Below are 12,744 nucleotides of genomic sequence, written 5' to 3'. Positions count from 1 at the left end.
AATTTCATTAATTTATTACTCATTGGGTAGTCGAGTCGTGTAATATTTCGATTGAGTCGGGTTGTCAAATATTCGATTATTTCAAGATTTTCCTTGTACTAGTTGTACAGTATTCGGAAAACCCCGTTTCATGTACTCGAGTAGTTCTATTCGGGTAGTCGAGTAATTAAGAAAGTTTAAAATAGCATCCATTTAAGTAGTAAATAGTAGGCTAGGTAACAACTTCTATGACGAAGAGATAATTGTCAATAATCTTTTTATTACCTTTCAAGAGAGCTAACTCTTTGATGCTAGCCCGGTGTGTAAGAAAGAGTGGACTGAATTAGTTGCCAAGCCAAGTCCACCTTACACCTCCGCCCTGAATGTGGTATTTTGCGTTCAAGGTGACTTATTAATATGCACTTAAATCTAACTTGAGTAAAAAAAGGTAAGTTCGAATCAGGTAAAAATTTTATTCATAATAGTTTCTGAAACATGAAATAATGGGCAATAAAATCTGCATGAAAATGAACACGCCCAAATTATATTAAAACTTTGAACAATAAAAGCGCAAACGTTGCGCAACAATTATCGCGCGAATTCGAGCCACGAGAGAGGTTTTTCCATTTATTCCGCATCTTGTGGCGCTGACCGAGTTCCGATGCCTACGCAACGCTTACGGCACTTGACGAGACAACACATGGATTCCGAATTTTCCACCTGGCAATCATTATCAGAACCACAATGCGGATTCCTTTCGGTCAGCCACTCGGGACAGGGTTGTCCAGAGAGTTCACTTGGGCAATTAGCAGCTACAAATAAGCATGATATTAATGTTTGCTCGTGGATTAGGGATCCATTAAAAAGACTTACATAAGGCAGGGAGGCGTTGAGTATTAGGTTGTTTAAAAACTGGTACAGACATCCCTGGTTGCTGAACCTCAGAGACATGGTGGTAGTGATGTCGGTGCTCTTCTTCGGAATCATCGCTGTCATCGCCGTGAGACTGATGAGAATGACTGTGGGGCTTGTTATCCACGGATAGTGGCTTGAAGAATAACGGTACTTCCATGCCAGGTTGTTGGTTACCAAGATCTTCGTTTCTGTTGTGCTTCTGAATCGAGGAAGTTTCTTTGGAAGGCTTTGGTTTGAATACCAAAGGTGCGATTTGCGATGTAGCAGAGATTGAATGTGGTTTAAATTGCTCCGCTAAATCTGGGTTTGGAACTGGTTCCCTTGGTTGAGGTAGTTCAGCAACCGGTCTCGAAAACTCAGAGACAGGTTTAGTAGACTCATGTATCCTCTCCTCGAACGGAATTTTCGTCACATTGACATCTTTTGAGTTGTCCACATTGGTGTCAAAGTTGGTCACGTTTATGAAGGGGGTTGGCACTGGATCAGAGAAATTGACAACAGCAAAATTCGTGAAAAAATTCGGTTGATCATCACCTAGTGTTAAAAATAAACCAGTTAAACGTTAGCAGATTAAGATTACAAAAGTCGTATCTTACCATTGGAAGAAGGCAAACTATTATTGCGGGTACTGTTGTCAACAGATTTGAAACTGGATCTCTGTTCCTTCCCCATAGAATCCACTTCTTCAATGGAAACAGCTAGCGTGTCATTATCAAAGAAATCGAGCGCATGGTCGCATTTTTCATCATGTATATGATCATCGAATCCTGGAAAAATAATATATTTGTCAAAATTTGATTTAAAAAGAAAAGCGAATGCTTCTTACCCAATGTAGAGTTCTGACCGGAACTTTGATTAAATAAAATTTCACTGCCACTTGCGTTTGGAACTCCCACTTGTTCAGATAGATTCAAGGCTCTGAAGTCTCTGATGGAAACATTAAGGGCTGGCGAGGCGCTTTCATTTCCTTCCGCTTCTTCAGACGGAATTTCAGTGGTGGTAACGCCAGCAAACCAATTCACCCACGGATGGAAAGACTTGAAGGTATTGCCTACACCCCAGAAACTTCCAGTCGAAGGGATTTCGTTAGTTAGGTTCTTGTTAGAAGACCCGTTGCGATTGGACCCATCGACCTCGCTGACGTTCCATAGTGGCCCATTAAAAGAAGTCGTTTCCGGGTCTGCGAACCAGCTAGCCCAAGGTCGCAACCACGAGCTGGTCGTTCTATTAGAGCTAGTATCATTCTCCACGTTCAAGTTCGTCTTGAAGAGACTCACGCTGCCACCTGGTAAAGTTCCGTCGTCCCCAGTAGCATTGAAGCTGACGGTGTGGCTGCTCTGGTCTCTTTCGGATTCAGCGACTGTCTCATTTTCAACTGCGTTGGAACGGTTGGACGCCTCAACGACGTCAAACTCCAAGTGGTGAAAAAGATGAAAGTTGTCGCTGATATTGGTTTCTTTCGTGTTATTCTCGACTGCGGCAACGGAGCTGTTGGATTCTTCGACCACGTCAAAACGCCAATGTTGACGAGTGCGATTAGATTCGGTTCCTTCTTCGGTACCATTCTCCAATGCAGTGGTGGAACTGTTGATCTCTTCTAAGACGTTCAAGTTAGAATGGTGAATGTCGAGTGTAGAGTTAGATGAATTAGATTCTTCCACAACGTTCCAGCTCCAGGAATTAACGTTGGAAAAGCTATCGGTATTGAAGTTACCATCGGATAAGGAAGACGAGTTGCTACTACCATTCGTAGTGTTCAAGACAACGTTCCAGCTCCAGGAATTGACGTTGGAGAATCTTTCGGTATTGAAGTTACCATCGGATAAGGAAGACGAGTTGCTACTACCATTCGTAGTGTTCAAGACAACGTTCCAGCTCCAGGAATTGACGTTGGTAAAGCCATCGGTATTGAAGCTGCCATCGGACACCGAAGACGAGTTTAGACTACCATTCGTGTTATTGAAATCAGCAACGTTCAAGTCAAAGGAATTCACGTTGGTCAGGCTTCTGGATTCTGGCTCACTTTGATTACCAGCAATGATCGCGACGGAAAGCGACGATGAAGTATCATTTTGGAATGCAGCAACGAATTTTCCTTCAGAAATTGAATGACCTCCCGTGCCATTTCCGGAGCTAGCGCTAGCGACGGTTCCGTTCGATTCTTCAACAATATCATCATGCGAAGAATGAGTATTTACTTTTCCGAGCGTTCCATTTGCGTCGGTTGAATTCAACTGACTTGTTTCCGCCGCAATATCCGATTCCACGGAGCTTAGGTTGCTTAAACGTCTCCCGCCTCTGTCTGCTTCTGGCACGAAAGTAGCGTTAGAAGAGTTTGACGTCGTGGACGCATTCCATTCCCAAGAATGCACGTTTGTTGGGCTACTTGTATTGACGTCACCATCTTGTGCTGTGGATGAATTATGGCCTCCTTCCACAGTATTAGACGCGTTAAAACCTTCATCAACGCTCCAGTCCCAAGAATTCACGTTGGTTAAACTTCTGGATTCCGGCACAGTTTGGCTGCTCGCAGTGCCGTTCGACGTTTCATTTGTTCTCAAAATAAACGAAAATCCGTGAACGGTGGTATTCCACGGTTTTATGGAAGATGAACTTTCGTTTGCTAACAAGAAATTGGTTAGATGAAGGCCGTTATTCCGCGGCACCTCAGGTACAGCTAAGGTCGCGTTACTTTCGTCGGTATCAACAGGGCCGAAGGGTGGCCAATTACCGTACTCCCAGAGATCGGACACGTGAAAAGAAGCGTACCACGAAGACCCGCCATCTGCCAAGCTCGAATTTGCTCTACTTCCGTTGCCGAAAGTGCTGTTCTGGTCATCTTCAATTACATCGAAACGACTGGAATTGGACACTGACGCTACAACGGTGAAAGACGGATTGAATATGACAATCAACACAACTACGTTAAAAAGAAGACTTTCCATGACTGCTCATTCAGAATACTGCGCGATAATTGATGACAACATTCTTGTTACCGAAGTTTTTATACCGGTAATAAAAAATTTAAATCACATAAATAAATGAAAACCCCGATTTGGAGGTTCTTAACGAGAAAACATCATTATTTTTTAATATTTAATTTTATTGCACTTATTTTCCAAAAAAATATTAAAACAAGTTCAACAAGAAGGCGATAATATTTTTTCGTGCCTGTATTCCATTTAAGCAGGTAGCAGAAAATCATCAATTGGTAATAAACCTTAAATTTGAGTGAAATATTACTTCTGGACATACACGACTTCGATAAGTAGTGCCACACTTATTTAACACTTCTCAACATACACGGCTTCGATAAGTAAGTGCCACACTTACTTATCGTAGCCGTGTATGTCCAGAAGTAATAAATAAGTGTGGCACTTACTTATCGAAGCCGTGTATGTCGAGAAGTGTTAAATAAGTGTGGCACTTACTTATCGAAGCCGTGTATGTCGAGAAGTGTTAAATAAGTGCGGCACTTACTTATCGCAGTTGTGTATGTCGAGAAGTGTTAAATAAGTGCGGCACTTACTTATCGAAGCCGTGTATGTCGAGAAGTGTTAAATAAGTGCGGCACTTACTTATCGAAGCCGTGTATGTCGAGAAGTGTTAAATAAGTGCGGCACTTACTTATCGAAGCCGTGTTTGGCCAGAAGTAATAAATAAGTGCCACACTTATTCAGAACTTTTGGACAAACAAGGCTACGATAAGAAAGTTCCACATCAGGCCTTTAAACACGCTATCGCAGCGTTGTGTACACATTTCATTGGACGAGCCTTAACGCTGAACATTTTACGTAGAGGGGGAAGGCAATTTCTGAATTTTCCCCTCCGACGGTCTTCTCTCTCGTTCCGTGCCGTCAAATTCAAGTTAAGCGATACTGCTCTGCGTGATTTGAACCTGTAAGTGCGAGTTTGTCATTTCCATTTTTCTTTTTCTCCGCACCTTTTCATTTAGAGAGGTTACTTCGTCGAACTCTCTAGAATTTCAAACAGAAAATTCACCTTCCACGAGCACTACCAGCTAACCTTATAATAAGCATTTTATCTTTCTCCGTTTTCTCCGCAGAAATTTTTTTATAGGTTAACCGATACTGCTCTTCGGGATTTGGAACAGTAAGCGCGCCTTTGCGACCACTACGAGGTAACTGATTTACAGTTTTCTCCGCTACTTCTCTTTCAGAGCTAGGTTACCCGTATACCTCTCTACAATGTCGAACGGTTCTTGCCCGCCTTTACGGGCACTACTAGCTAACAATCTACTTATACCACTATTGAGGAAACGCAAAATTTCTTGCCCCAACCCCATATAGGGGGTCACGAAATAATAAACACAATAAATAATATGTATAAGAAATATAATTTATAAGAAATATAAATGACAATCCAACAAGTGGTCTTGGGCACGTCGGCATATCAATAAGGGGTGAAAGGGGGCTCTGTGATTTCCTCGCTATCCCACAGAACTAAAGATCTCCCGGTAAAATGACGGTCCCTTCCCTTACCTGGAATAACCACAAACAACCGAGTCACCCAATCACCAAAATATTCGACCAGCAATTATTTTAGGGGAAGGGGATGGTATATTTATGATTATTTTGATATTTCGAATTACACACATATTCAAGCAGACCAGTTTGGAAGAAATGTTAAGCTGGTTAAGAGCCTTAAGAGCAGCTTGACTATCCGAATAAATTTGGATAACCTTGCCACGAAGAATCACGGCGTGTTTAACGCACTGTTGAAGCCCTGCAGGCGTTTGAGAAGGATTGTAAGATCCTACGAGTTTGGTACGGAAGGGTTCGGAATATCACCGGCCTAAGTGGCCTTCGTTACTGAAACCCTCAAGAACTTGTTCATTATTGTCGAACTCCGACCTCAACCAATTACCGGTGAGTTCGTATTTACACAGGTATGGCACCCCTACTCAACTGGAAATTCAAGAATCAAGGAAGGCACCTCATCTATCCTCTCAGGATCCTACATGGAATGGTGCATATCTTCTTTTCAGAGATGCAGTTCGAGGAAAAGCCATCTTTGATAATGGCCATCCTCATCGAGCTGACAGCCTCAGTAAATGTCCTCTTAGAAGCCTGCTGTTGAAACCTGGGTCTCTTGCTCAAAGAAAAAGAGTTTTCCTTTTAAGACTCATTTTCAAAATTCTTTTATCGCCTGACGGTGAGCGTTCCTATTACGGGTGCGAGCAGCGGCTTTGGACTGGCTGCCTTTAATCTGGATTTGTTTCCCCCTGAGCCCTTGCGCTGACTGTTGGGGCTTTCCAGAGGAATACCCTTGCACGTTAGGCTGGCCATCAACTTGGACAGATCCATGACCTGAACTAGCTGTGGGGTGGGTTGCATTCGAAGAATCACCATTCCCCTATATAGAGAAGGGTGCTGTCGGTGGAGTTTGGTTTTTATTTAGAGTATTTAATGCTAGAATATAACGGGGTGTCGGCTGGTACCCCGAGGGGATCGTTAGCGATACCGTATTTTAGTTTACCATGTACCACTCAGTCCTCAGCACGATACCACACACCTTGACCCAAGGAAGAAGCAGAACCCACATGAGGAGTAGCCTGGTTAAACTAATCAACCTTCTTTGGTAAGGGAGTTACATTTGCTGTGCACCAAGAGTCAGGACGGACCCCATTAGCCATGGCTTATATTATAAATATAAGTGAGTGGAAAGGCAATTTGGCTGGCTGTCCGTTTCAGTAAATTTGGATGCAAGCTATCCGGTCCTGGGGCTTTGCTTGGAGAGAATCCTTTGAAAACTTACATTGTTAGAAATAAAGGTTTAAAGTGGTTTAAACTTTTACCAATATTTAAGACCATTCGGGGTTTTACCATAGAACATAATTAAACGTTCTGCTCTCCAAATTAAGTCCTTTTGTGGCAGTGGCGGCGTAAGGGGGGGGGGGCGGTCCGCCCTGGGTGCCATCGGAGAAGCTCGAGGGGGGGGGGGGGTGCAAATCAGAATGATTAAATTTGAAGAAGACGGACCCGTGAAAACTTCTGCACGGTCCTGGGGGGTGTCACAAAACACTGCCGCCGCCCCGGGGAACCAGCCTTCTTAAGCCGCCACTGTTTTGTGGAGTGATTAAGTACTTATTTTCCACTTTTTTTATCCATTTTACTTGATAAACAGTAAGACGTTAGACCTTTTAAACTCTATATTCAGTCCTTTACAGGCTCTTATTTATTTACATTTTTTTAATTATTCAATACAAGTCAATATATTAACCATAACCATGGCCACATTAAGCTGAGTTTTGCCTGGGGCAGTAGCCGAATGAGCGTCCCTGAAGTCGCGGAATAAACGGGGGTTACAAAACGTAAAATAACACTTAATTATTTCGGTATTTGATAAAGATGTAACCAGAATTCTTCAACGCCCGTATTTGAGTACGCGTAGTTTGAAATCTGTAATCAAACTTTTAAAGACTAAGCTATTGTTAAATATTCCAGGTAATTGTAATTTCTTCCATTAAGCTATTTTAAAGAAAATATTAAAAAAGGAAATTGGTCCACATAATTGTTTTCTTCGTTTAAGGGAATTAAATGGGTATTCTAAAGGGCTTTTGTATACCTTTTCTACGATACCCAAAAGGTATTGTATTCAACATGAAAGAGCAAAATGGGTCTAAAATAAATTATTAGACCTTTTTTAGTACCTAAATGGTTCGAAATAACTGAAAAGCCCAATTTTAGTCGTATTATAAACTTTTTTAAGTCAATATAGGGATATATTAGATCACTATTAACTAGTGGGCCAGGATTCTTTAGGGCCGCAAATTTGTCAATATGTTCCAATGGGTGTAACAGATCAGGTTTATTTTTAAAGGAAGGTGATCCATAAATGCATATCACGAGAAACGAGGTGAGGGCAACAATGAGTTCAATGACTGAAATGTACAACCCATTGTATGGAGTTGGTGTGCAGTTTATACAGTTTTGTGTAGAAAGGTCATGAGAGCTGTGGACATATTTTTAGCAGGTGATATTTCCATGCTTTTTCACATGGATTAAGTTTAAATTAGAGTTGTGAAAATCATTTTTGGTTGCCATGGCAAAGAGAATAGCCGTTGAAACTTTTCCCTTTAGGAGCTTTCAAGGTACATGAAAGTCTATATACTAAACCCCTGAGTTTGAAAAAAATTGGGGAGAACCACCTCGAGATGTCTCCTTGTCAGATTCACCCCTGCATTTTGCCAAGAGCCGTGAGACCCCTAAGCACGGCCCTGGTCAAGTGTTACCACCAGTAGGGAAAGTTCATCGCGGCTTTCTTGAGAGCGAAGATTTTGGGCATACGCGAGTAAACGATGAGGTGTTGGTGCGAAAGAGTTATCACACGGTATTGCTGGGAACTTTGACCAAGAGGAATGTAATTGGAAGAAACAGGGTTCCAGCTAGGTGGATGGGCAGAGTGTCACTGGAGAGTTAAATCTAAGCACTGTTAAGATGAAGTGTTGACATAAGCAAGGTCTCGAAATGATGCGGACGTACTGGGTTATGGAAATTTAAGGTACACTGAGAGAAAAAAGCCCTGTTCAAATTACATGAAAGTGTTGGAAGCAGGGGATGCCAAGACGTTTCTTAAAATATAACAGCTTATTCCGTATTATAATTTTACAAGTAATTATATGTTAATTTAACATGATGAAATAGCTGTAAATAACATAGTAATCAAGTCTGTCAAATCAACATGAATAACAGTCTGGAGTACGTGAACCTTATACGTAATTTAATTGGCATATTAAAGTTGGTTTTACACATCCGTCGGTAGAAATTACTTTTTACCTCTCAGTAAATTCGATAAGTAGCAAATAATTAAATCAACAAACATTATTGTAGAAAATACACTAACACGTTTAGTCAAATTTACGAATATGAAACTGAATTTTTGACGTGGTAGCTAGGGAAAAAACAGCTAATATGCAGGGCCGATCTCACATTTTTCAATAATATATAATTAAAAGGTTATGCGCACAGACAATTCATTAAAATCCGGGGCTTAACGGGTCAAATCGCTCAGAGAGACCCAATAATGCACATTTGCACAACTTGTTCTTGGGTTTTTAGAAATTAGCCTTATGTTCAGTCCATTTTGGTTAGTATTTTTTAAAGTTTCACGCGTAAGGTTGATTTCTAGTATATAGCTAAGGTAGCCTACGTAAAGAGACTATATTTCAAAATATAGCACGATTTTAATTTACATGTTTACGTAATTACTGATACACAGCTATTTCACTAATAAAAATGATTTTGTTTAAAAAATAACAATAATGTCAGAAGACTTTGGTACAAAATTTTACATGTTTTACGAGGCAACTGGGTTTTCAGGTTTGCCAGATAGGTACTAATCTAATTGTGAGCCTCTCTGGTTCAAGATAAATCGGACAGAGCCTTTAGCCTCTCTATAAACCAAAGTAAATAATCACGTAAGTAGTATTTTACCGAATTGTTTATTGCTGTAAATCAATTCGACAAACGACTAAATATTAAAACGCTCGCTCTTTTCCGAAAGAATATCTCACGGTTTTATATTTATTCATTTTTCTTATTTATTTCATCCAATTTGTATGACGTTTTAATTAAAATTTAATTAAAACCATTTGAGGCCGATAATGGATGACTATAACCACAAAACATATCATGACTCTATCATTAATAGATTTCAAATAGAGTTTAGTCAATCCCTGCATTGGGCAGTGCACCCAAAAATATAATTTTGGGCAATGTGAGAATCGAAAACATTTCCAAATCACTTCTTGGTCTGCAGGGTGAAGGATTATCAAAGAAATTACCATGCATTATGCGTAATTAAATTGACGGGGTTCAGATGCTATTAACTAAGTAGATGAAGGGTGGTCGTACGGGGCGCACCCCCACAGCAATGAAACAATAAATAAAACTGTTTAAAAAATTTGTGTGCTGAAATAACCAGTTTTTCAAAAATACTGGCTCTCCGATGAATTATACGTTTGAGTTTTTAAATTGAAATTAATGGATTCCAGTATATCTACAGTGTCAGATATGCTAAATGTTTTTAAAGAACTTCAATGTTTAAGTACATATCTGTTATTCAAGTAAATTTTACATAATGAACTGTTAATTTTACACTCTCGATGTGTGTAATAAATACAGCTGCAAATATTCCTGAACATTTTTACAATGTCCTTCTGTACATTTTACAAGACCAACCCATTTTTATAGAATACAGGCCATTTATGTACTTATGTTCCTGTATAAAAAAGGATACGTGTAATTTGTACAGTATTATTCTGTACTAGTTGTACACACACGTTTCATGTTCATATCTTCTGTTAAATTAAAGGATAACAGTAATTATCACAGGATTATTCTGTGTAAGTGATATACAGACGGTTCATGTAAAAATATCCTGTTAAAACTAGGGTTTTTTCTCTCAGTGTAAGTATTATTGATGGGATGTGTCGAGGTGGTTGTTGTGGATAGCACCTTTGGGGTTGTGTGCGGCTAGGACGGTGATGAGAGCGTTGGAACGACTTTATAGTTCCTAATACAGAGATTTGTGTGTAGATGACGCTGAAGTTCAACAAAATATTGCAGCTCGATACATAGATTGCTGTCGTCTGGTCTGGTATAATGAACTATTTGCTGAAAAAGGTGACGGATTTTGTCATAGCGGAACTAGTATAAAAATGGTGTCCATTTTGTCTATTTTTGGGTTTTGACCAAATGTATAGCCTTAACTATATTATCTTTTCGAACCACTAGCCTGACACCAATTTTGAAGAATTTGTAGTTACGCCACTAGATCAGAATCAGATCCAACTTCGTGACCATGTGTATTTGAAAATCAGCCAATTTTACATCTATTTTAGCTCTTTGAAGTGGCGGATTAACCAATTAATAGGCTGGGTAGGCTTACTTAGCCTATTGATTGGTTAATCCGCCATTTACAAAAAGGCAGGGACCCCTAGCCTTGGGAACCGCTTGGTTGAACCTACCTGCAGCGCCATCTCACAAAACACTGCCGCCGCCCCGGGGACCCAGCCTTCTTAAGCCGCCACTGTTCTTCGTTCGGAACTGTCGTCTGCTACGACATTATCCTTGGCTTTTTAACCGAGTTATATTCGTAGATTGTAGTTTATCGTATTTTTAAAATGCCTTACTCGTCGCCCTTTCTAAAATTTTTGTCGCTTCATTCTTTTGGCGCTGCACGTAGGTTCAACCATGATTTCTGAAATTTTTGGAGCCGTTTGATGAAGGTTGCGGAAAAAGTAGCGTAACTTTTTAAATACTCTTCCAATAACTCTAAAATTTCAGGGACATAATCATTAATATATTTTCTATCATTCTGAAAAAAAACCTCGTTTATTTTGGTTTTGGTGACAATTCCCCTTTAAAGGTTTCCGTACGAATCTGGCGTTTACTATCGCGCCTACGAAACATATTTATTATTCACAACATGAAAGTATTCATTTATATTCAGGGAAAGTGGCCATGTCGAGACGTTGCTCTTAGTCCCCCTCATGCTCCAAAAGTAAGTTCCTTCCCCCTCAAAAAAAATCAAATTTCAAAATAGTAGCACCGGACACGATGATACAATTCGGAAACTTATTACAATATTATCAATTGTTGTTTTATCTTGCTTTATACTTTCAAAGAGACTAGCCGAGGTGTGTCTCGTCAATTTCGTTTGAACCCAAGGATTTAGTAGACCTTAAAGTAACTTGGAAAAAAATGGAAAAGTTTCAAAGGGTGTGACGACTTTTAGTCCCGACTCCTAACTTACAGACTGCGAGAGTGTCCCAACCAAACAAACATACCGGGGTTCTCCCTTACGAAAATGGAGGATCAGAATTTGATCCAAATTTGATTTAATTTATTGGATCCAAATGTGATAAAAAATTGGACAGATCAAACGGGGATCCAATTACAATTGGACCCAATTTTGTTTTTACTTTAAGACCTCTCGATAAAATTTAGGATCCAATTTATATCAAATTGGGATCCAAATTGGATCAAGTAAGGATAGATTTTATGAAATTTGAATGCCAATTGGATCCAATTTCGTAAATTGGGATCCAATATATATCACAATTTTATACATATTGGGATCAAAGTGGGATCCCATGAGATTGGTTCAAAGTGGGATCCCATGAGATTGGATCAAATTGGGATCCCATGAGATTGGATCAAATTGGGATCCCATGAGATTGGATCAAATTGGGATCCAATGAGATTTGGAACCCGACTGGATCTAATGATATTTGGATCCGGTCTTGATCCAATTAGATTTGGATCAGCTCTTAATTCAATGAGAATTGGATCCAGTTGCACAGTGTTCCAGAGAGCCCAAATTTTGGAATAAATTCCAGGAAAGATAATGTGGAAATATTTTTACATATTCTGGTTCAGTAAACTATACGATTTAATAAAATATAAGAATGGAAGCGCTGCGACCCCTGGCGGCGGAACTAGCTTCCGTGAAGGAGTATCGAAAAACCGCCAACGGAAATGGATAGTACACCATCAAATTAGTCAAATATAAAAATTTCAGCGTCGTAGGTATATTCAAACTCTCTCCGCAGACGAAATAGGACTGAAAAAACCCATTTTCGGCCATGTTCAGAGGGGTATTTCTAAAAAACGCGCAAGTGTCCATGGGAAATTTCTTCGAGAGTCCATAGAAAAAACCCCCAAATTTTAATTCCAATTACTAAAATTTGTTGATCTACACGCATATTCTTAAAATATATATTATATATGTACCTCGTTTAAGAAATCGGCCCGCTTTTGGATTCGCTTCGATTTTATCTTCGAACACCTATTAAATCGCTCTGATTATCGCTTTGTAGTTCAA

At 39.9% G+C, this 12,744-nt stretch overlaps 1 protein-coding gene across 1 annotated transcript; it reads right to left on the bottom strand.

Moving 5' to 3' along the window:
* Window positions 1-438: 438 nt before the first annotated feature.
* Window positions 439-1,353, bottom strand: LOC149944182 (uncharacterized). The gene is made up of 2 exons (XM_090174880.1): window positions 853-1,353; window positions 439-791 (listed from the first exon to the last, which is right to left on the bottom strand). The coding sequence occupies exons 1-2, from the start codon at window positions 1,049-1,051 to the stop codon at window positions 607-609; spliced, it is 384 nt and encodes a 127-aa protein (XP_090031006.1). The 5' UTR covers window positions 1,052-1,353; the 3' UTR covers window positions 439-606.
* Between the last annotated feature and the right edge of the window lie 11,391 nt (window positions 1,354-12,744).

This window comes from Leiobunum rupestre, chromosome 5 (genome assembly GCF_980474605.1).
Source record: "Leiobunum rupestre chromosome 5, qqLeiRupe1.1.hap1, whole genome shotgun sequence".
In the NCBI taxonomy this organism is placed as follows: Eukaryota; Metazoa; Arthropoda; class Arachnida; order Opiliones; family Sclerosomatidae; genus Leiobunum; species Leiobunum rupestre.
Note: the sequence above shows the minus strand (reverse complement) of the source record. Positions and strands in the feature narration are given on the sequence as shown.